General features: G+C 42.3%; 2 protein-coding genes across 3 annotated transcripts in view; one reads left to right on the top strand and one right to left on the bottom strand.

Annotated features, from left to right (window-relative positions):
• Positions 1-2,319: 2,319 nt before the first annotated feature.
• slc2a9l1 (solute carrier family 2 member 9, like 1) lies at positions 2,320-8,238 on the top strand. Its single transcript, XM_076740692.1, has 12 exons — positions 2,320-2,376; positions 3,555-3,650; positions 3,787-3,947; positions 4,025-4,149; positions 4,226-4,355; positions 4,593-4,741; positions 4,889-5,076; positions 5,174-5,284; positions 5,831-5,932; positions 6,530-6,605; positions 6,725-6,852; positions 8,053-8,238. Exons 1-12 carry the CDS (start codon positions 2,320-2,322, stop codon positions 8,236-8,238), a joined length of 1,509 nt encoding a protein of 502 aa, XP_076596807.1.
• A 9,748-nt stretch (positions 8,239-17,986) lies between these two features.
• Positions 17,987-25,074, bottom strand: part of prickle2b (prickle homolog 2b) — an 87,221-nt gene continuing 80,133 nt past the window's right edge. For both annotated transcript variants that reach the window (XM_076751174.1, XM_076751180.1), the window contains 5 exons: positions 24,405-24,542; positions 22,475-22,678; positions 21,769-21,955; positions 19,812-20,702; positions 17,987-19,567 (listed from right to left, as the gene is read on the bottom strand). In XM_076751174.1, the coding sequence (XP_076607289.1) occupies positions 18,615-19,567; positions 19,812-20,702; positions 21,769-21,955; positions 22,475-22,678; positions 24,405-24,542 (2,373 nt within the window). In that variant the 3' untranslated portion in view covers positions 17,987-18,614. The remainder of the gene's footprint in view (positions 19,568-19,811; positions 20,703-21,768; positions 21,956-22,474; positions 22,679-24,404; positions 24,543-25,074) is intronic.

Raw genomic sequence — 25,074 nt, forward strand, 5'->3', positions numbered from 1 at the left:
CGGAGGACAGCCTGACACTGAGGCCAGTTATTATTTACTGCCCCCTGCTGGACATTGGTGTGAGCAACACCTGGTTCCCCATTCCATACTGCAGAATAGCACACAGCACAGTGTCGCACAGGCCAGCAGGAGCACCGAGACAAACCTCCGTGAGCCACCAGCCATCGGTGGGCCTTCAAAACATCCATGACGTTTTAACAGCCCGGCCCTGTCTGCTTCTTGAGATTTGTTCCTCCAAAAAGTGATCACCCGTCAAAAACTTTCTATAACCTGTCAAATATAACTATCAAGACCACAAGGCAGGAGCTGCAATCACTTTTTTGGCAAGTGTGAAACTGAACTTTATGGGTTTATTGGCCCTTTTATTTTTTTACCCTCAAGTATTTCAACTGCTAAAGAGGATTGGGTGAAATATTATCTTTAAAATATAACTCTCTGGAATGAAATTTGAAAGACAAATAACCTCACTTTTTGGCTAATTAGTCGAATCAAGTCAACTTTATTGTCAGTGCTGCTACAGGACATTAACAGAATTGCTGGGAGTTCAGCATCCTGATGGCCTGGCACACTATGCCAAGGCGTCAGTGGAGAGTTGCTGGATCTGTCTCAAAGTGCTAGAAATTTACAAGGATTTCACAACTGTTTTAGTACCAGAACTGCCACATGCAAGGTGGAACTAGTGGGCATTGAGGGTGCAACTAGGAGGGATAGACCAAGAGGGTCGGCTACTTTCCTTGCAGGTTTGCAATCCACCCTGATGTGTCATGGCTTGGCTCATCTCCAGATGAGGTTATCAGAGAATCCCCAGTTTTGTCTTGTTGAACTCAAATTTCCTAAAAGATCTATGTTGGCTACCCACACAAATGGAAAATGACAAACTGGAGTTAAAGCAACAGCATGTGTAGTACTGACAGGTGCAAGGTCAGATACTCATTACAGGGCTGCAGTGGTGGAGGGAGATGCACTGATGCAACACTTGCACAGGCACAGTGATGTGATCAAAGTGATAAGGCAACAGACCTTGTCTTTTTTTGTCGACCCTCTTGCAAAGGTGCCTGTGATGTCTATTGACGTATTACACTTAATGTCAACAGACAGTGAATGTTGGGCAGTTTGTCGGGTGTTTCTTAATTCACTGTAGTTATTCAGCGCAATGAGATACAGATTAATAAAGCAAAGTTGTTATTTGTAAAAGACTAACACCCTGATCAAGACAAATAGGTTTTTCACGTTCAGTGATCTTTAATACTTTAACAAAATGAGTACAATTAAGTTTACCAAAGCTGCAGGTTATGGTAAAATGGCTTTGATTTACCCAGTCAACACAAGTGAGTAGTCATAACAAACTAGCCAATATTTAACACAAAAACTAGTCGTAGTTCATACTCCAGTGAAGCAGTACACTTTGCCTTTAGCAGGGGTTTTCACATTCGGAAACAGGTGACCCAGGTACAGGTGAGTTAAATAAAGAGATGATGGGATGAAGAGTGCATGTGACATGATGTGTGTGTACCTGTAGCATCTGAATCACTGTTACATTTTTCTCAGATTTGCCAAAGTTCTTGGTTTGTGCCACTTCTGCTTGCCCTCTGTGCTGCTGTTCACTGGGGGGACCACTGGGATTTACAGCTGGGAGTAAAGTTCTGTAAAGTTAAGTAAAGTTAAAACTACGGGAGATTTACGGCAAATATTTAAAAAGGAGGACAGCTGGAGAGAGGGGTAAGAAGGGGAGAATCCCGGGATAAATGGGAGGGTTGACAGGCCTGGGTTTTACTGTTGGCTCTAACGGGTCTGAAATTAGCCAAGTGCCCAGGAACATGGTTACCATGGTAATGCTCTACATACTACACCTGTGTCTTGGTCTTTCTTAGATATTGAGAGAGAATACAATGTCTGGTCATCAAACACCCATATGAGTATGTGAAAATGAAAATGCTTGTTGGATTATTGCATTTTCAATTACATTTTACCCAAATCATGACTTTTATCAGATAAAAGCAGCCACAGACCTATAAACTAGTTTCAGTTGTACATTTCTAAAGGTAGCTGTGTGAATGCGTGTAATGTGTTTTGTTTTGTTTTTTTTTTTTGTAACCCTGCACAACCCATTATCATAGTCTAAAACTACAACCAGACTGATCAGATGGATAGCACAGTAACATCTGCCCCCTCCAGCAGGCAGACGAGTTACTCAGACAGATGAAGTCATTGTCTGTCATGGGATGATGTTTGGTTACTGTATTTCTAGCCACGAAGTCTGAAAAGTTAATGATAAGCAACCTGAAATACTTAAGTACTTCAGTAGAGCCATCTGGGCACATGCAATGTAAGGTCCATGTCAGTCTGCACAGAATGGAGACTTTGCTGCAACAGCTGGTAGGCTTTTACTGAGTTCTGCTCAATTTGTTTAATAGGAGACGTTGAATTTGTATGTATGTATATATATATAAATGTTCACAGTTGATTGAGTAAGAAATATATGTTAACATATTATTTAAATATATAAACGTTGTTATTTTTCCTGTGTAAATCTATGTTATTGTTTAGCTCCAACAAACTTTTACCAACAGGGAAAATGGAAGAATAACACAATAACAATGTAGCTTTAGGCAAGCAGGTTGTTTTCGAGTTGGTCAGAGCTCAGAGTCTGATTTCAGCTGAGTCATTCTATGTTGCCAGTTTCTAAGTTATAGTTTTAACCTGTCATTCAATAAAAAAAAAAAAAAAAAAAAACACTCATCACATAAAGAGCTGACGAATCTTATAAAGATCAAATTTAGTTTGAGTTTCAGTAACACAAAGATGTAAAGAAATGAGATAAACTATATACAAAGCATAACAAACAATATTTGACACATATGATCAAATTTTCTAGTTTGGGTTAGTATTCTAGCAGTAGTATTTTGTACGTAAGTTGTAGTTTGCTAATAGTTGATTTAGGCGAGCCAAAGGAAAGTCTGTTTCATTAGATGAGACAATCGCATGAACCGGTGTTTCAGCATCAGCCAAAGAAGAACGGGAGGAATGGGACTGTGCATATACAAAGTTCTAGTATTTCTAAAGTGCAATACAACATTTAGCATTAACTATTTTTATAACCTGTACGAGTGTACATATGCATAGCTGTTTTCCTATTCTGTGTACACTTTTTTATTTTGACCTCTTTATGACAGCGCGCTGGCTGTAACGACTACATTCCCCCTGTGTGGGATTAATAAAGTCTTATCTTGATTGTTATTGTAATGGTCTTCCGCTATATTTGCTGGAGGTTACTCTGATCTGGTATACAGCTTATGTTACTCTAACAGATTTGGCTCTGCACATGAATCATTAAAATACACAGCTGAGGTTGCATATCTTAAAAAGAGCCTAATATCCAGAAGTATTGTTAGTGTCTTTGAGTGGCTCTGCAGAGCTTTTTCCAACATGTGGCATCTTCAAACCAAAAAGACCATACAGTTAGAGGAATGAAGGAGGTTAAAAAGACTTCTGTTAGATCTCTCTGTGTCTAACCACCCCTGACTCCTATTTCTGTTTGTCGCTCTGCCTTGTAGACCCGCGGAAACGTTCTGCTTCTCATCATTATTTTGGGACTTGGCGGAAGCTTTCAGTGTGGTTACCACCTTTCTGAACTGAGCTCTCCCTCACCGGTGAGATGCATCACCTTCCATCCTCTTTCCCTCTTCAAACTCACTGGTAGAGGCTGAGTGAGAGTGCGGTTGTCTGTTTAAATGTGAAAAAAGAAAAAGGACCATCATTTTTGATGATGTTGCATTTTCTCTGCAGTATATACAGCGCTTCATCAACAGCAGCTGGTACAACAGATATGAAGAGCTTCCACCAGCACAGACGATCACGATGATCTGGTCCCTTATTGTTTCCTCATATGCTGTCGGGGGACTATTTGGTACCATCAGTGTCAGATTTGTCTCAGTCTTGCTGGGAAGGTGAGTGAGAGAGAGTTCATGCAGCATTGAATCCAAGAGCCTAAAGAGACTTGAAGTGATTTGTGTTCTTTCATCAGAAAAAAGATGATGATCTGCCACAGCTTTATTGTCATTGCTGCAGCAGGGATCGTGCTGACAAGTAAAAGTGCCGAATCATATGAAATGATCATTGTGGCAAGGTTCCTGTTCGGTTGCTCGGCAGGTAAGCCGTATTCTGCAACAGGCATAATGCACGTTGTTTTTTACCTGGCTGGTTAACATCGTCTCGTGGCCTGCAGGCTTGGCTATGAGCACCCATTTAATCTACCTGGCGGAGATTTCACCCAGGAAGCTAAGAGGCATAGTGACCCTGAGTTTTGCGATCTTCGCATCACTGGGCAAACTGTCAGGACAGTTTTTTGGACTGAGGTATGTACTTATATATGAGGAGACAACAGTTGTTTTGATTACTTCAGAAGATAAGGTCAGTGTACACTGAGCATACAAAATATTAATGACAAGTCTTTCATTTTTACAAAAAGGTGATTTGGCTCAAGGCAGGCAGGCGAGTTAGAGGAGGTTTTTTTAAGATTTGACAATTTCGCAAAAAGAGCTTCAACTCAACATTAGGAAGTGTAAATAAAGATTTCTTTTTTTTTTTTTCAGTGAGATCCTTGGTCGTGAGGAGCTGTGGAACATTGTCCTCTGTGTCCCTGTGTTTTTCGCAGTGCTTCAGATTATAGTCTTGCCTTTTCTTCCTGAGGCTCCCCGATACTTATTCATAGAGAAAGGTGATGCCAAGGCTTGCAAAAAAGGTTGGTATACTTCCTCATATTGTGTATGTTGTGGAGTACCTGTGACAGTGTAGGTTGTGGTCCAGCACAGATTCTGTTGGATTTTTATCACTCTGCAGTGTATTTCTCAGAGTCTTGTGTCTTTGTCTCTGGTCCTTCTCATCCCAGCTCTCCAGAGTCTGTGGGGTCAAGGTGAATACAAAGAGGAGATGGAGGAGATGTTGGCTGAGCAGGCGGCCTTTGAGGCAGCTCCACCAACAGGCACTCTGCAGCTCCTGAGGGACAAGACTATCCGCTGGCAGCTTGTGACCATGTGCATCGCCTACATTTCCAACCAGCTGTCGGGCATGTCTGTTGTGAGGATGGAAACGCCTTATTTCTTGCTTGTTTTAGCATCCAAACAATGAAGATTAGAGCCTGTCAGAATCAAACCAATGCTTCTCTCCTTCCCAGATCAGTACCTTCACTTTTGACATCTTCCTGGCGACAGGTATACCAGAAGACAAGATCCGCTATGTCACTCTTGGTCTTGGGATAACTGAAATCCTCACCTACATCTCCTCTGTGAGTAACTGCCTCTCTTTAGTGTCTCTTCTACACTGCAGTCAATGTACAGGCCATCACCTCTACTGATCCACTGAGCATGTCCTCAGAAATTAATGCAAGACACATGCAAGATGCAATCCGTATATGAACAGTAGGGGCAGTATGGGGATGGTAGCAGATGCCTGCAGGGAGGGTGACAGCAAGCCGCTCTGCTGAACTGACTGGCTTATTGTGTGTGTTGTGGTAAATTTGTCACATTGGCAGAATGAGAGAAACACACTTGCCATTCGCCGCTGTCGCCTTCTTCTGCCGTGATTTCAGAATTAACAAAATGGTCACCTCAAATGTCGCTGTGTTGAGTGTTTACTTCATGCAAATTCCTAAATTCTCCATGGTCCGAGTTCTCTGGTGTACCTTCTAGTGGTTACTGCAGTAACATGCTGTTCATATAGCATTTCAAAAACCTCATGTCCATCCCAGCATCCACCTGTGGTGTCTGAGGCTGCAGCAAATATGGCATATTTTTTAAATTCTACCATTGTTTTTGACTTCTTTCTCTCTCAGGGACTGCTGATTGATCGTATAGGGAGGAGGCCACTGTTCTGGGGGTCTTATGGTCTCATGTCTGTCTGCTGGGTGTTGATCACTGTCACACTCAACCTGAAGGTAAACCTGTTACCTTTGAATACTGACACAGATAAAGGCATTTGTGAGGTGAGATATTTATTTTAAAGGGGGTTAGGTCACCCATATTACAAAGAGAGCATATTTTCCTATGTTTCTGTGCCCCTAGTACTTTCAAACGGTGAGTTTTGGGTTTTTTTGTACAGGTTTTAGACATCTGTCTCAGAGGTTTCTTACTCTACCCAAGTACAATGCAAGTGAATGGAGATTTTGTTTGAGGTGCTCATGGCAAACTCAAAAGCAATATTTCTTCCCACAAACAATGTACCTCTTGATAATCCACAGTGCAAATTGTTAAAGTAATAGTCCCTGTGAACACCACAGATGAGATAGGTATCTCAAAACCAGAGCAGATAAAACCAAAACTGTCCGCATGGCTTGACACTCAGGGTGGGTCAGAAAATGTGGTTTTGGAATTTGAGTGAATGGACCCTTTAATGTCATTAACATAAATATGAAAAAATACTAGACAAAATGTGTATTAGCTTTGAACAAAGAACAAAGGAAGAAATTAAGTAATTGCACTAAAAATAGTCTATACAGCAGAATCCATTCATAAGCACAGCTGTCTTCATGCAGAATTCCAGTGACTGGGCTCCATACATGACCACTTGTTTGATCATCCTCTTCATCATCCTCTTCTGTGGAGGACCTGGTATGTGCTTCACTCACCTGAGTGGTGGAGAGAAAAAAGAAATTCAGCCTATTACACACTGCACCATAGAAAAGGTGTTTTTATATAAAGACGATGAACTGACTCCCCCGTGTCATCAGGGGGAGCTTTACCTACTCTCAACAGTGAGGTCTTCATCCAGTCCAATCGACTGGCAGCATCTGTCCTCGTGGGGTTCCTTCGCTGGTTGATGTTCGCAGTAATGGGCCTAACCTTTCCATTCCTTATTGTGAGTACAACAAACATGAAAAAGCAACATGCTAAAGTTTACTCTGCAAAAGTAGCAGAAAACTTTCTTTTGAAGACAAACATGAATTTTATTAACAGTACGGATTATGCAAGGGCTAATGTCCATTATCAGGAAATAATGGATGAGTAGACCAGAACATCTGATGGTTGCCTCAGCGGAGTCCATTCATTCCTGATAATAGACTCCTTTAACAGTATTATGGTCACTTGCCAAAGGAAAAAAAAAAACTATTAATTACATTTGCAATCAAAATCTGAAGTTTTTCACAAGCTATGACTTTCCTGGAACCACATGAGGGTATGACTAATACCTGGAGCAATCATTTCCATTTCAAAAGGTTCATATGTAATGGAAATGTTGTTGAGGGTTCCAGTAAATAGGACAAACCTTAGATACGACTTGGCAATGGGAGGAATCTGTTGTCCGCTCAGATCATTCGTTGACTCAGCTATGAGTCAGAATGCTAGCAAGATCCAGAGTCCATGACACTGCATACAGTCAACACTCAATATATAAAAATTAACTGTATGTTTAACAACAAGACTAGTTAGCTATCCAGCAACGTCATTATCCCCAAATTAATATAAAGATGCTCATGATCAAATAATAGGCCATGCGTACTGTTGGCCACAGCCTGAGGTAGCGAGTTGAATATGAAGAAGAAGAAGAAGAGTCAGAGGGACAATCCCCTTTATTTGTCAGACAACATACATGTGAACACGCCATGCAATCAGTGAAATTTGTCCTCCGCATTTAACCCATCTTGGTCATCCTTCCTCCGCTGCAGACCAGGAGCGGTGGGCTGCCATCCAACCGGCGCCCGGGGACCCAGTTTCCTTTGTCACCATTGGTCAGGTGGTGATCTTCTTGCATGTTTTTAGTGGGGTTTTTTTTTTTTTTTTTTTTACGGAGAGAACATGCAAACTCCACACCTTTTTTCCTCTTTGGAGTTTGCATGTTTTCTCCGTGTTCCCCTGGGGTATCCTCCTTAAAAAAAAATGATGCAATGACGATCGCTTATGTGATAGAAAGTAGTATGCAGTAGGTATTTAAATATCATTGGAAACATTATTTATGTGTCATATTGTGGCGAAAGACAAACACCATCTCAGCGCTTTCATGAAACATGAACACATGAAGCTCATTCTGATGCTCTGTCCTCCTTCTCCTCCGTCTCAGAATGCCCTGGACTCATACAGCTTTGTGCTGTTTGCCTGTGTGTGCCTGCTGGGTTGTCTTTATACCTTCTTCGTCCTGCCTGAGACTAAAGGGAAGACCCTGCTGGAGATCTCTAAGGAGTTTGAAGCCATCACTATCTGTGGAAAATCCTTCTCAGAGGAAGAGAGAATGGAGACCAAGTTTTAAGGCAGTCCAGACAGAGTTGCTACAGATTGTTGCTTCACACTAGCTAGTGGAATAAACTAGCTACTAGAGGAATAATGTGTGGCTAAAAGGACAATATTTATGCTTTCTGAAGTATTTTAATCAACTGCAAAGGCAATAGTCAATAAACACTATATATTACAGGAGGGGAAACAGAAGGCTTTCAGTGGAAGAAGAACTGGAGCTAAATTACTGAGACAAACCTGTAAACACTAATGAACTGTAGTATTTTCTTGCTTATCATTGTTCATAGACAGATGTCACTTTTGATATCAAGACCACGTTATTCTGTTATTTCTGTCACTTTGATTTTTTCTGTGAGATTTTGGAGACACCCCACATTTGCTAACACCAACTTTAACACCTAAAACAGCAAATGACTTGGAAAATAAGCAGCTATACTTTTACACTCATTACACTCATGTCACATGTCATGTGCTGAAACGCGATACTTCAGCACCCTTTCAGATTGAAATGGCTTACTTGAGTTCTGTAACACATGCCTCTGATGTCACAGGGCTGACAAAAGAGGACTTTGATTTTCCTTTACAGGAAGGTCAGAACTCTACTGTCTGTCCTCAACATGTAAGAGTGTACAGAAAAAAAAGGGTTGTCGTTACAAGATGTTTTATATCCATTCAGGAAAAACCACTCAAGTCTTACAGCCTAGTATTCAGTGTGATGGAAAATGCTTTTGTTTTCATTGCAATGTTGACTCAAGAGATTAAGAATTAGGCATCAGTTTAGTTCCATGATGTAACAGGAAGCTAGATTTACCTTTCCCACCCACATTTGAATAAAAATATTGATGAAAGGGTTAAATTGTTTGGTTAATATATTGTGTGAATTGTGTCCTCATGACTGTTCATACCTTACCTGCATGTCTCTGAGCTGCTGGGGTCCATCACAGGTGTCCAGTGTTCATTCTTTGCTAATTTGTCCTGCTCCATATGATCTAAGTCACAGAAAGAACAAAGGCTCCTCGTATAATTTTATAAATTGTACTTGACTGTAATTTTAAAAAGTGTACTAAATGACAAATACTTTTAATAGTAATAAAGTGTACATGTAAAGTCCCTTTCAAGTCCTGTGTTTAATTTTGCTTCATTTTAAGTATATTTAAGTATATTTTCAACACATTGGTGATTCAACACAATTGTACAGCAAGTGTGTGAATCCTGATTTTCACTGGTGTACTTCTGTAAACTTAGTGTCAAAATAATGCCAATTTAGCATACTATTCACACTTCAAGTATATTTAAGTATTACTCAAGTGGAACTAAAAGACGACTTGAGTACACTTAACTATACTTGAAAGTGAAAAAAATAGCACAGAGTCTACTCAGTTAAATGGAAGTAATTGTACTCAACAGTATTGATATTTCTGTAATTCGTATTTACACCTGCAAAAAGAGAGCAACCAGTTTAGATCACTGGAACTGTGCCGTCAGGTAGCTTACCCATACCTGGTTAAACTGCACCTGCAGCTGCAATGTGTTTGTCACTAAGAGGTCAGTAGTTTGCTTCCTTCAGCTCCCAGCAATAAATCATTCACTGCTCCCTCTGGGCTCTTCTGTCTGTTCTTTGACCACTGCAGGGAGTGAAATAAATGGAAACTGTCCCACAACATTGTGTCTTTTCTCTTCCTTTGTCTCTCTCACGGCCAGTTGATTGAGGTCACACTGAGGTGGTGGCTGTTTTTTTTGGAGACATGTTAGCAACCTTGGTGTTAATCACCATCACGCTGAAATTCAACTTATATCCTTTTAATGAGACTCTGTAACTTTTGCTGAACAGTGGTTACTGGTGACCATTGTGCTTAAAGCTTAACTATAACTATTTAGAGTGTAGCTAACATGCTTAAGTACTTTAACAGTGGCACACGGGGAGAAGAGTCATAGAGGCAGCCAACTGATTTAGTTATGTGTGTTGTCTCGTAATATTTACCTAAAGTTTGCCAACACTTGCAAACATTAGCCACAATAACCTAACGGTCATACCAGAGTGAGTAAGGCTGTAGCAGTAAAACCCCTGAAAGTGTCACACTGATCAGTGATGCATTTTATTGCTCTTGAAACCATCATGAATGGTTCACTCTTGCAGACCTCTGTATCCAGCTGGTGGAGAGATGCAAAAATAATGGCACAGATGATACGCAGAAAAGTTAAAAACAAAGTGACTCTGGTCCGAATTTAAAACAAGCCCAAAGATAATCACATGGACGTAATTATCATTTTTGAGAAACGCACCGAATAAGGATTTAGCAAGGCATGGTGCTAATAATGTGTGTGTGTGTGTGTGGGTCTAGTGGCTTTACTGCTGTAATGGCTGTGATCTATCAACAGATGGCGATGTTAATCCTCTGCAGACATGCACGAGATATGGTCAAGCCTCCACAGTGTGCACCTTAGCACAAAACCACTAACTGTAGCCCATAGCAACAAAGGCAAAAGAATTTAAATTCAGCGTCATGGCTGACAGGTGCTGTTATCTCATTTCACTCTGATATGAAGGTGGAGAAACACCAGTTGTATTTGGTTTTATAGTATAACAGTATAATTTAACTTTGAACATTTTTCATGTTCCAACTTAAAATGTGTAGCCTGCTTGTGTTACAGAATGTGAACTTGGTGTCTTTCCATCCAATATTGCATCAGATTGAGCACCTTTTGTGTTTTGGTTTTTTTTTTTATTACTAAAGCAATCTCTTTCAATCTGCCACTATATATGGAAATTGCACTGTAGCCACATATGACTCAGCAGACTTCAAGACCTTTGGATACATGTTAAATGCAGTACCTCTAAGGTTTATTCATCAGCATTTTTACCTCTGCCTAAGAATATGTTAGTACCCTACACATTTGCAAAAGATATTCAATACCATCCCTTAACATTTGTCTTCATATTATTTTAACTTTTGCATGATGGCAAAACACAAGACACTGACAGCAGAAGACTCTGCTCTGCTTTAGGAGCAGCATTTTTATAGTGCCTAATGGTCTTTTTAGGCCTTTTATAGCTTCCACTGAGACTCCAGCAGAAAGTAAAATCCTCCTCCAGTGGTGAACCCATGCATAGAAAAGAAAAGGTGAAATGAGGGCCATTATTCTTCTGTCTCTCCGCCTGGCAACACTGAGCTCACAAGCAGCGCTACAAATCAGAGAAGAGCGAACACAGTTGGATGCATTACAGATTAAATGACTCACCGTTTCATAAGTCTCAAGTTGTACATCGGTATACTTGGATGGTTTCTGGACATGCAATAACTGTGCTGATTTCCCCGGTGAACAGGCCTACACATGCTGTTCTGTGTAAGCCATGTGAATATGATTATCAAATGAAAGAATGTCAAGTTAGTGCACAGGATGCACAGAATTCCACTTGATTACACTGTCCATTGTCTCTGAAGATTATCTACTTTGTCTAAGTGGGAGAAGATGAGTAGCAGATGTCAGGGGAATTAGGAGGTCACACTGACACTAGTCTGTGGTCTCGCTGAAGGAGCTCAATGTGTCTGTGCCAATGAAACCTTGTCTTGAAGTTATGTGTAAAAAGCATTTCAATGTTCTGTGAACATGGCATTGTTACTGTGTGGGGGTCCTCACTGTAAACCATTAAAGAGCTAACACATTAGACACCTTATATTCAGCCAAAAGGGCCATTTTCTTACTACCATATGTACATCACAATATGTGGGCAACCGCCTCTTTAGTCGGAGCCTCTGTGGACATGACTCCCCTCCATGGTGTTACCTCGCAGGAGTCTGGAGGGTGGAGTCAGATCGTCAGGTAGAATTCCCTTCACCTGGTCTGACTGCCTGTTAGGTCCAATGTTTGGATGAAGCCAAGAATGTTTCAGATTCCATGTCTGAAAGGGGCTTTTCTCTCTCTACACTGGCTTCCACTATTTGTTTGGGTTTGGTTACATTTGGGTTTTGTTCACTCTACTCTATTGTTCAGTTTTGTTTAATTGAGGTTCTCTCTTTTCTCTTTTAGTTAGTTCAAATAAACCGTTTTAGCTACAACTTTTGTGTGTGGTCTCCCCTTCTCCTTCCTCAAATGGCTTGATTGTGGCAAAAACCCACCCACAGTCTGATAAAAGCTGACCCCATGTCCGGCAAAATGGGTGCTGGCATGGGAACAAGACTCGTTACCAGATGTAACAGGAGGTAGCTAAATTATAATACAAACATTACAGCGTGTGTCAGGTTCTAATAGTCCAAAACTCATGTATCAGCTGCTGAGGACAGCAAACACATCTGAGCAGCTACACTGTAACAGAAGAAAAGTGATCTGTTAACAGTGCAGCCAAAGATGCCATGAGATGACATGATTCATCTTGACACATTTTAATAAAAAAGACTCAAGAAGACAGTCATATAGTGAGTCCATTAAAGAATTCAAGTGCTGTTTTTGGGCATTGCTGAGAAAACTGGAGCCACAGAACGCATCAAAAATGAGGTTTGATGTCATGAAGGTCTTAAGGTTTATAACTTAAACACCTTTGTTTTATTGAATGAAATGTTTGCTCAATAACCATCAAACCAACATTTTCATAAAATTAAATTTCATAACAACTTTCCTCAAACACATGCAATCTATTAAAACTAAACATAGTTTACGGCAAAAAGGCCCATTTGCCGTTATATAAATCACAGTCTAATTATTATTTGTAGGTCTTGGAAAGTCTTGGAAAAATGTGTTGCTGTAAAGTCAACATCAAAGATCCTCTCTGCCTCATTTACGACTGGAGGACTAATCAGTCCATCCATCAGCTCTGCCAAGCGGACGGACAGAGACAGAGAGAGGTAGGGGCAGAGAAAAAGAAAGAAGAAAAGGCAGGAAAGACGTGAACAGACACAACAGTCACTGAACTGATACGCATGAGGGAAACGTTGAAACGAATGGTGTCTTGCATTAAATGTTGCTCGGTGGTGATTTCGTACAGGTGGCACACAGATGGGACCCCTCCTGAGACCTGAGCTTGTTAATGAGTCACAGTGAGGAGGGGTGGAACGGGCTGATATCACGAACCAGACGGCCCTCTGGCAGCGAAACATCGAGGTACCCAGCATGCCATTCCCCATTATGGCGAGGTGCCCCTCGGGCCGTTGGAGCTGTGGATTAACCCGAACCTGGCAGCACTCTGCCGTGCCACGTGTCAAACTGAGCACACAGTGGAAATGAGTCATTATTTTCTCTCACTGTGGCTGGAAGACAACAATCAGGCCTAATGAGGAACCCCATAGAGACTTCTGAGCTCTAATTAACGGTGCAGAGTGTGTGTGATGATTATTTACAGTGTTTAATTTATTTTTTAAAACTTTGCAAAAACCTGAGGTCAAGTCTACGGAAAAAAAAAATTAGTTTAAGTAGTGAAGCTGAGTCGGATACAAAGTGTTGACCGGTCATAACTGAGGCAAGTGGAAGGGCAAAGGTCATGCTTAAGTGGGTGAGAAAGCATTTTGGGATTAGTGGGTTTAGTAAGAGTCTACAAGTCTAAAACAGTGCTTGACTACTTAACTATCATTCAATATCCTCTCTTTTTTTTGCAGGCAATGGGGAGTTGCTTGAATGTAAACAGCAGGGAAGTTGTTGGAGCTGATTATATTTTGGGTGTGGTGGTTTGCAGTAAGAAAGTAGGAAGTTAAGAAAGCAAGAGAGAAGAGAAGAGAAGAGAAGAGAAGAGAAGAGAAGAGAAGAGAAGTAGCAGATGGACGGCAGGGTTACTGTCACACAATATTAACACATCCACCTCAGGAGAAGTGAGCCTCTCAGACATGACAGTGAGACTAAATCATGACACAGAGGGGATCCTGTGAGTGGGCTATCAGGGAGGGAAGTTCCCTGCTGCCTGTCATGTGGATTATGGGCCGTATAGAGCAAATTATCCCAGACATATCCGGATGTAGTGTTGGACTATGGGGATTTCACACTCTGGGGAAGAGACAAAGACTCCATGCTACATGTCACCTTGAAGAACTCTCTAAATGTCAGATTGTAGGATACTGTGATGACTGTATTTGTGCGCCTCCTGGCATTGTTCTGGTGCAGTCTTGCTGTGGTAATTGAACACACATGAGGAGGCTGAAGGAGGGGAGACTGCTGGTAAGACCTCGGTCAGTCCTGTCACGCATCTCCTCCTCACCAGCCCAGAGTGTGTATGCGTGTGGTGGGAGAGTTTGTGCGTACTTGCATGCCCATGAAAGTAAGATGGTTGTGTGTGCGATAACACACCATTGGCATTCTTCATTTGTAAATAATTGAATCAGGCTATTTTAGTTTGCTCAGAGCGCAGCTGTAATTTGCAGCCGTTCTGCTCTTAAGGACCGGTAATTATGGCTTTAAGAGTCTCCCAAAACAACTCAAACAGCTTCAACTCATGACAGCTGTACATCTGGGCCTTAACACACACACACACACACACACGCACACACATGCACACTCATATATACAAGCGCCAGCATATATGTGGCTCTTAATTAAGTAGTACATTTTCAAACTGAAGTGGACTTCAATACACAAGTTGTACACACGAGTAGTCCGCTTTGTAGGTTTATGAATGAATGGAGCTTTTAGTTTATTTTTTGACCCTAACCCTTAATATACAATATTTATGATAAAGGCTGTTGAACTTCACAAAACAGTAAAGCTATGATTCTTTTTTCAGTGTTTTTAATGAAATTCTGTCTGATTATGTCACAGATGTCTGATTTTACAACACTTTGATGGCTAAATCACACACTTAAACAAAATGCCAATCTATTTAAGCCAGATTAAAGGGAGTTTGCTGAGCAGATAGAAAGGCAGATCATCATTTTTGTCCCCATGTTCTAATGTTTTATATGCATTCCAGGCCATTTAAGGACCTGTCTGTTTTCACTCTGTCACCTGATTTGCTCGTTGTTTCTCCAGTGCAGACACGTATCTCATCGTTAATGAAAGGATGCCTGTTGACTCTCCTGACACTGTCTGCTGTCAGGCTTTAATAAAGCGTGCACCAGAGTGCAGTAAATGTCATTCAATGGGTGATTATGGTCAGAGTTTAAAAAAAAAAAAAAATCTTAAATTCCTCAGCTGGTTTATGTGATACAACAATCTACAGCACAGTGTGTTCACATGAAAACTTCGTCTTGATGGTAGTTATGTGACTGGATGTGCTGTGACCATTTTACGCCTCAAAACCTAATTGAGAGTTTTTACTTTGCTGGATCCTGAATTAACCCTGAGAAATGCTGACAGTCTAATCTGACAGCTACTTTTCTTGAAATTCTCAAACTTACTTAACATGAACCTGCACTAAATAACACCAATTTCCATGCAAGTTGTTTTATTCTGCTCAGAATGTTGCATTGATTCTCTAATTAGGCCTCAGTTCTGCTGCTCAGTAGTTATTTTAGGGGTAATTAATACCTGTGATTAAAATGTACACATTTAGATTTTAGACAGCTCCCCTATTTTTCATGAAAATACACTGTTTCATAAGTTTTATACAAACCTTTCATGCAATTGTCGGTTTAAATTAAGGACACTGTAAGCATACTTTTCGACTGGCAAAGAGCTAAAGAACAATAAAACATAGAGACGGTAAAAGCAGGAATAAGGCTGAGACTTGAACTCATTCCAAAATATGTTAGTGCCAGATGTTAAATGTTCTGATTGCTGTGCTATTTTCTGACTATTGTACTTGATTAATATATAATAGATTTCATCTTAAAACAAGATGAGCAGGTAAAAATGAATGTTGCAAGCTCTGGAAAATGTTGTTCAAATAGGGGAATCCAAACCGATAATACTGGCAGTGAATTACACATTCATTCAGTCAGACTGGGTGTCACACTCCTCAAATGGTGGATTCACTCATGTCAGAAAGAAACATGTCACTCATTTGGGACTTTGGAATTGAACACAGAAGCAGCTTTGTCATCAGTGATGATCATATGATCAGAAAAAAATAAAACTGCCAACAATATTTCAACAGTGTCGTTAGACTGTAAACTGTTTTGCAGTAAAACTACCTAACCACTGGTGGATCTCATTTACTGGCAGTCACAGCTTGGCTGACAACATGACCGTCACAACTGGATGCATCCACGCAACTTGAGGATTATCTCCCCACCATCCGCTACCTTGAATATGGCACGGCCTGCGAAGCATATGGCCACAATCTGTGCCACCCCTCACTGTATGTCTTCCATCAGGTTTTAATTAAACACATGGAGACACACCAGAATTGGATAAAGTCCTGGCAAGAGACTAATAAAGAAACAAACCAATTTGAGCTAAGTTAATGATCATGTCAAGAAAGCTCATGTGTCAGGGACAATAATATCCATATGACTAAAGACAGAAGTCTGTGTTTGTTCTACGTCTCATCACACTTGGAGACAATGATTGCAGTGATATTCATCCAAACTTACAGCCGATGTGACTAACAGTCCGCAGCCATAGTTTGAAGACTTGCTAAAACCAGGGCAAAGTCAACATCTATGAACCGGGCCATCAGCAGTCTGACATAATGTATTTCACATGTTTTTGCAGCTGGTTTTGTCATATCATGCCTGACTAAATGAGGAGTCCTTTCCACCCCGTCTGGGAGTTATCCCAGAGTGTCCCAGAGTAAACATGAAAGCTGAAGCACACGCCTTAGAAGCTGAGGTTAGGTGAAGTAAACGCACTAATGTGCCAAGCATGTCAACAGCATTAGTGCTTCATCGCCTCTAATCAAGAGATTGGCGTTCACACACCTTGTTCCAAACATATGTGTGTTTGTGCGTGGATTATGGGGGCTAGCGGCAGTAATCCCCAGACCACATGGACGTCAGAGGCAATCCAATTTACAGTATGACACTGCTTAACACTTACAGATACAACCTGTTATACTGTCTGTTCATGCCAATATTTAAACAATAGAGCTCAACCTGGATTTGTTTCTTACAAGTAGACAAGACCAAAAGGCTACAACCATGCTAGCTGCTAACTGAGGTTGTATTTGGGAACAGCAGTGTTTGGAGCTATAAATGCTAATGTCAGCATGGCATGCTCACAATGATGATGCTAACATGCAGGCAATTAGCTGGTGTAATGGTTACCATAAATATTCAATATCTGATTTCAGCTTGTTAGCATGCTAACATTTGCCAATTAGCTCTAAAAGTACAGCTAAGGCTGATGGGAATGTCAATGGTTTTGCATGTATTTGGTCATATAATAGTGTTGGACAAACTAAATATGTGACATGATGATGACACTAAAATAAAAAAGGAGGGGAACTCCACTCACACTCAAGCCACTCACAAATTTCATAGCAATTCATCAAGTAGTTGTTGAGATTTATCAGTCTGGACTGAAGTGGTGGACCCACAAACTAACACTGCCACACTGTTAGCATGGGTGAAAAAATACTTAGACAAAGCATCACCAGATTTCAGTAATTAAATCTCCAGACCTTTGTCAGCAGTTTCAAACTTGTATAGGCTGATGCAATAAACCAGAACTTCAGTGGCATCTGTTTCCAGGACAATGGAGCTCTGTGTGTTTGAATGTGACGGCACCCATTACGGTCAATCCAGTGGAGGGTGACTCTTTAATCAACCTCTTCCCCACACTGTCATTCATTTATGCATTAAACAGATGGAGAAGGTGACTGGTAGGCAAAAAGTCACTGTTATGCAACACTTGTGCACACATGTTGCCATTCTCTGGAGAGAAACACCAGCTGTCAATCAAAATACTCACTGAAATACTCCTTTATTCCAAATGCAGGACCAGGTCAGCCAAATAAAACATGCATAAGTTGTTTTTGCCATTTTCTATCTCTACATTATAGATATTTAATACATAAATGATTCTATCCATACAAAATATAAAAATATGTGAGGCCCCATTTACAACCATATTTACACAGACTTCCTTAACTTAAGTGAAATTATTAATTCATTTATCTATGTACATACTATGAACTGAATACAATAGTACAGTATATCCTATATCTAAATCACATTGCATGAAAAAGCTAAACTGTACCAAACCGACTATCTTGTACACGTGTTTGCTGCATGGAAATGAAGTTACGAAGAAATTGCACATCAGCTTTTGATAAATGTTGTGACTTGATAGAACTGCACATGTAACTGTTAGCCTTAATACTCAGGAGATAGTCCGAAACATTAAAATGAACAAACATGCAAACACTGTTGCTTTTTCACTGTTTACTGACTGTAATTCATCACTGACTTTCAATTACATGATATTCAACACCCAACAATACTGAATAAATGGACTGAGTTTTATTTATTTATTGTTCCAGATGGAGGATGTTAGTGTACACAAGCTTTTACTGTGCCAAGTGTCAAGATGTTAAGAGATTATGCAGTTCTTGCTTTTTCTGCGTTTGCGGGTGTGTAGCTGCCCGCTGCGGTTGGGTCCTCCCATACCTGTGTTGTTGTACTTATGGACAAGCTCCTGGTTGCTGAGGTAGCGCAGCTGGATGGGTCTGGGGATTGGCTCACCCAGAAAGTAACCTTCATCCTCTGATTCGGAGGACGACGAGCAGGTTGAACACCAGTCATCGTCATCATAATCATCCCAGGAGTATTGGTTCAAGCCGGTGCGTCGGCTAGCGCCGGGGTTCTGAAGAGTCAGGTCTGATGTGGTCCTGGGGCACTGCCTGAAGAGTTGGGGCTGGTACCTTCCCCCTCCTCCTCCTATTCCGAACTGGTCCCTGGCGCTCCTTGGTGGAGGGAAGCGGTCATAGTCCTCATGGACACGCAGCTGTGGTCTTTCTTGAGGTCTCACCCTCCGCTCTGCCACCAAGTTGAGAGCGTTTTCTGAACGAGACCGACGGGATCTCCGGGAGCGGTGGTGGTGATGCCGGCGCCTTTGAGGAGTCTCCTCTGGAGCATCTATCCGGATGCTTGCTCCCCTTCCACCCCCTCCACTGACGCCACCCATCCTACGCTCACTAATGGGTGGAAGGCGGGCAGCGTTGGCGCTGCTCACCAAACTCACCCTATCCTCCTCCTGGAAGGTGAAGCCAGGTGGTAAATGAGTCATACCCATGCCCACACCCATGCCAGGAGGGTTGAGGTACTGCACTTGATACTGGGAGGACCTGGGAGGATCCATTTCCATGTAGGGCTGACTGGCCGTGAGGCTGTGAACAGACTCAGTGCTACGAAACTGCACTGAGGAATTGAGGGTGCCCATATTACTTTTCTCTGACACGTTCATTCCAGAGTCTTTGCTGAGGTCCGGCATGGAGAAACGAGAAAGGTGCTCCTGACGCTTTCCTCCTCCCTCTGCTGAGTGGCCTGGAGGGAAATAGAGTTGAATTCAATGTTAACTTTGCCTTTAATTGATTGTCAACCCATTCAATTTTAGCAGGTACTTTTGTCAGGCTGAATTTTGGATTACATGAGCATCAAGTTGTGATGTATACTGCCAAAAATACTAGAACTATTGCAGTAAAAACACACAACCTCCCTTAGCCATATTAACAAGGGCCAAAACTGCAACTAGGCCAAGCAGAGGTCTAATGACTACTACAATACCCACCTGTAGCATTGGAGAGGGCCAGGGACTCCATGGATCCTCTTGGGGTCTGCTCTAGAGGGGTCAGTTGCTCAGGGAAGTTAAGTGCATTGATGGGGTTTCTGCTTCTTGCCACCTGGTTTGCTGCTGGAGGCCCCACATCTCTGTCCCTGTCTCTCTGAAAGCCGTGCAAACTGATTGAACGCTTGTCAGAGGAGAAGCCGCTGTGGTGCTGAGAACAATGGGACACCTCTGTGAAGCTCTTCTGGCTCCTTAGTTTGGGTGGATAGTACTCCTCTGGAGCTGGCTGCTGGAACCACGTCTCATTGAGTGAGTGGCCCTTCATAGCCGAGATGGGTGGTCTCTTCAAACCTCCATTCTCCTTGATCCTGTGATCCTGCTGTTGATTGTTCTGTCCAGAGCAGGTGGGGTTATAGGCAGTCCTGACATTGCACTGGCTGAGGAGCTGGAGCGGGGTGGGATTGACAGTTGGTTCTGACTGGGGATCATAATTATAGCCGTCACCTGCTTGCTCTTGGCTCTGCCAGGTAGGTGGCTCACGAGTCAAACTGGGCATTTGGCTGGAGAGACTCAGAAGATCCATTTGTAAAGACAGTGGGTCCACCTCCCCTGAAAATCTCTCGGTCTGCATTCCACCCCCTCCTCCACCACTCTTTCCTGTCTTGGAGCTGCGTCTGGACTCTCTGGTGGAACGAGCGCTTTGGAAGGCTGAATCAGAGGAGTCTGATCCATTGGGCTCCTCCCCAAGACTGCATGACCGTGAGCAGAAGATTTGTCCCTGCTTGGGAAGGAAAGGCCGACCCAGCAGAGAGCGTTTACAGCGGGCACAACAAAAGCAGCCTTCTGTGGCATGCCAGTGCTGCCCATCATATGTCATCTGGCCTTGGTCAATGCCTGCAGGAAAGATAAAAAAACAAATGAATCCACAGGGTTAATGTAAAATGACTAGAAACTACAGAGCACCATGTTTTTATCAAAGAGCCAGAAATTAAAACTCTTATCGTCTTTATTAAAAATGCTGTTTAATGTGAAAATAGTAGCATGTTACATAGTTGCTTGTTGAGTGAGAAAACAGAGCTGGAGGCTGTAACTGAACAGCTTGTGGGGGAAACACTCATTATGGAACTTGCCCAGCATTGTATAAACACACTGCATTTTGCGTATGCTTGCAGTTGTTGCAGGGGAAAGAAAACCAGCTATTTGCTAATGGCTGCCATCTGGTTCTAGCGTGTTTTCTGATGGTTTCAATTTATAATCAGTTGTGTTTTTTTTGGCCAAATATTTTTCTATATCCTGTCTGACAAATAATTACAGAGCAAATTTGTTGAGAGGCATGTGCCAAGATCACACCTGGGCGTCCTGTTGGAGGATACACACACACACACACACACACACACACACACACACACACACACACACAACCACACACACAGAGTTTTAAAAAAAGGTGGCGTGGGGCCAAGAGCCGCTAATATGAAGGTTCCCTGCTGGAAAATACCCTAGTTTCCTTTCAGTTGGTGACACTACAGTGTGTGGGATGTAAAATGTGTATTTAACTGACACTTAATGCTGTGATAAAAACAGACACATACAGTCATGCCTTTGCTCCAGGTTGGTTTCACGCTGCATGACATATACTGTACATAATCCTGTGCTCTGTAAACTGAGGCCTCAGTGGCCCTCTGCTATGTGCCCTTGCCTCAATGCATGACCATGGATGACATCATTCAGTGACAAACTGCTAAAAACCAGGCCACACATCTTCTACTGTAGCTCTTTTCTCCTCTGTTACTTGCTATGAAAAAATGAGGTCACTCTTTCACCTTTCTTGAAAAAAACTAAACTTTCCTCCACATATCCAGCATTATTATATTTTTTTCTGTAAGGGCTTCTTTGCATGACCTGCTGGTGATTAATGCTATTTGAATTAAAAGCGATGCCGGATGGTGGTGCAGCGTACCAATATGTTCCCCGCAGGAGTCGCAGTACTCGGCGTAGAGGGACTCGAAGCAGGAGCAGCAGTAGGGCCGTCCCTCCTTCATGATGTAGCGTTGGCCCCCCAGCACAGTCTCGCACTCAAAACAGCAGAAGTGCTTCATGTGCCAGTGACGACCCTCTGCCTCAGTGCACTCATCCGCAAGGATGATCTAAGAAAAAAGAGATAAGAAAGAGTATCATTTATCAGGTCCTCGGAGGTAAAACCTCAGTTGGGTTATTACTGTGTGCTGAATGACAGGACAAAGGCTCGTCTCGCCCTCCCCTCTCCCTGCACACACACCACTTTCTCTTTCTTAGTATTCTTAGATCATCCTCTTTGTCACTGATGTGTAGGAGGCTAATGTGTGTGGGGACCTGGTGAAATCGAGCTGGTGTATTTGCTTTTAATTACGCCGCTGCTAAAACACTGGGGTACGAACATTGTCCTTGTGCCCATTTGCAGAAAGAGTAAGTCGGTGCTAATAGCTGGGAGATCAGGATATTGAGAGCTGACCCCATTAGGCTGGAAAAGCCCTTGCATGTGTTCAACTGTGACAGTGTGTGTTGGGAAGCCTGTGACCATCATATGAGATTTTGTTGCAAATGTGAGATCAGTATGTTACATGTGCGTCTTAACACATGATCATCCATGTGCAGGCATGTGTTTGTGAGATGTGACAGGCACCTACCTCATCACAGGCGGTGCAGCGTGGCTTCAGCCTCTCGGCGTGGTGCCGGCCACAGTAGATCTTCCCATCCTGGTAGAAGTAGATGAGGTCCACCAGGAGCTCGTTGCACATGCTGCACACGAAGCAGGCTGGATGCCAGCACACACTGTGACCTGCCCGTGATGCAAATACAGCAATGTCTCCACCGTTTATCTGGCCTCCGCACTAAAAAGAGGTGGAGGAAGAAGAAAATGATTTATTGAGGCTATGAAGAGCTGGATCATTAAATTATTTTCTTCCAAATCACACGAGCAACAAGAGACTGAGGAACTTTACAAAACCTTTTAGCATGCGGGTCACCCTGTGAGGAATGTTAATCAGAATGGATGGATGGGGCGCCATCTTTAAACACTGCATGCTATCATTACTTCTTTAATATGAATTAACTCGGGTTGTTGGGGCAGGACATAAGACACTGAAGGATTACACCAATGGGTTACCACTTATGGAGACAAGCAGCGTGATTTCAAAGAAAGGGCAGAATGGCACGACTGCTGGAAAATCTGTGAAGACCTAATTGGTTGGACCTTTTAGTCACACCTAATAGTACAGAAGAAGATAACACCAGCAACCAATGACCATATAAATGAATGGTTTCATCTCTATAGGAGATCACCAGTGAAAATCTTGAGTGGTTTTCCAAGAAGTTCAAGTGCTCATTTCATGGGATCTTTAATAAGCTCAGTGTCGGTGCTGACAGTGATTCAGTGTATCAGATGTCTTTAACACAATTTTGCATGAAAACTGGGCTAAACTGACAGAATGAAGGCGTGTGTGGCCAGGGAGGGCAAACGCAGACACACAGATAAAGCTGAATGACTACAGAAGGACATCGCAGGGTCAAAGGGGAGACATAAAAACTGAGTGATGTGTGGGAGGATAAAAAGGAGAGTGAGATTGGCGTGGAGGTGTAAAGGTGGAGAAGCCGCAAAGATAAACGAGAGGGAGCGCTAAGGAGACAGGGGGAAAGGTCGGGTAGGAAAACTAGATTTAGAGGGGTGGGATGATGGAGACAGAGGGAGTTCCAATCAGGTTATCTAACTGGCACAAAGCCGACTGCTGCAAGGAGGCCAAAGGGGGGGGTGGGGAATTCAATCAATACACACTCTCCCAACAATCTGCTCCCTCATGTGCCGGTGTTACGCAGGAAAACACAAGCTGTAAAGCAGCGATACACCTGAGGCACCAACACAACAGAGAGTCGCTCCATTTTGCTTGTTGTACGCTCGGTAGCAAATGGCTAGCGGATGCTGAAGTGCGCTAGTTTGCTGTTAAAAGAACACTCGCTACTGCACTCTGTAGTCCCATAAGGCTACTGTAACAATACACGGAGACAATCCATTGAATATTTGATGTGACATGGGGTGTGTTTTCAGGAAAGCTGCTTTAACTGTAACTTGGTTCCCTGAGGTATAATGTAAGGCTGTTGAAAGACAAACAAACACTGATTGAGTGTGACAGCTGCTATGGCAGGGAAAATGAGACACAACACAAACACACATGCACGCCACCTCAAGATCTTCTTCAGAGCAAGGCTTTGAGGTGAGATTGACAAGGTCACAAGGCTGTTATAAAAGCAGACTTCTATTGCGTCTCTGCCCTTTATGTGTCAACGTAAAGCACCTCTCGTACATCATAACAAAGACCTGAAATGCCAGCAGCCTGTTCAATATGTCTGTCACACAACTCGCTGCTTTCATTCCGCTGGCTACGCGACGCACCTTTGATCCTGTCACACTTAATTCACTCTTGTCACGAGATGCCATGCAGACATGGCATTTAGAAATGAAATGATGGACCACTTTCAGACCATCTTTGACCTCCTCATATCTCTCGACTTCCAAGGAAATGATAGAAAAATGCTGTTTTTTTGGTGTTTCCTGTCAGCTACCTGTTCGCAGATTGCCCCCGTCATCGTCACAGGAAATGGTCGGACATTGCCGCGGCCCAGGTTCTCCCGTTTCCGTTGGTTACTGAAGAGCTTCAGTTCTCGCTTCTCCTCATCATCCAGACTGTTGCAGTAGCGTACCTAGACACACACACACACCAACATACATGTATAAAGTTAGATCTTTTTTTAAATCAATATATCAAACCTCAGCACTGTTGCCATAATGACGCATTGTGAGCAACATTTATCTCAAGTCTATAGGACTGTCTGTGTTAGCATCTGCTGATTAAGACTGTGCTCTCTGTCGCAAATGGAAAGATGTTATTTCAGCCGGGGGTTTTCCTCAGTGGCTTTACGGAGGAGGATGAATGTGCTGAAAGTCATTTTTCTATCAGTATTTCATTATTTCCATCATTTTCCATTCCAAGAAACTGAGATAAGCTCTATCTGTGCTGCAGGATAGAAGGACAAGAAGAAACAATCCATCAAACTTCCTGGAAAATAAAACCAATGATTTCAGTAAAAGACATCTTAAACATAGCTCATCAGTCACTGTTCACATCAATTCAAATACATCTGGGCTCATTGACAGCTGTTTCTCCAGTTGGAGAACCAATTTTGTACGCAGGACCTAGCTACATAGCTAGCTAGATCCCAGTTCCATTCATGA

Source organism: Chaetodon auriga, chromosome 2 (assembly GCF_051107435.1).
Source record: "Chaetodon auriga isolate fChaAug3 chromosome 2, fChaAug3.hap1, whole genome shotgun sequence".
Classification (NCBI taxonomy): domain Eukaryota; kingdom Metazoa; phylum Chordata; class Actinopteri; order Chaetodontiformes; family Chaetodontidae; genus Chaetodon; species Chaetodon auriga.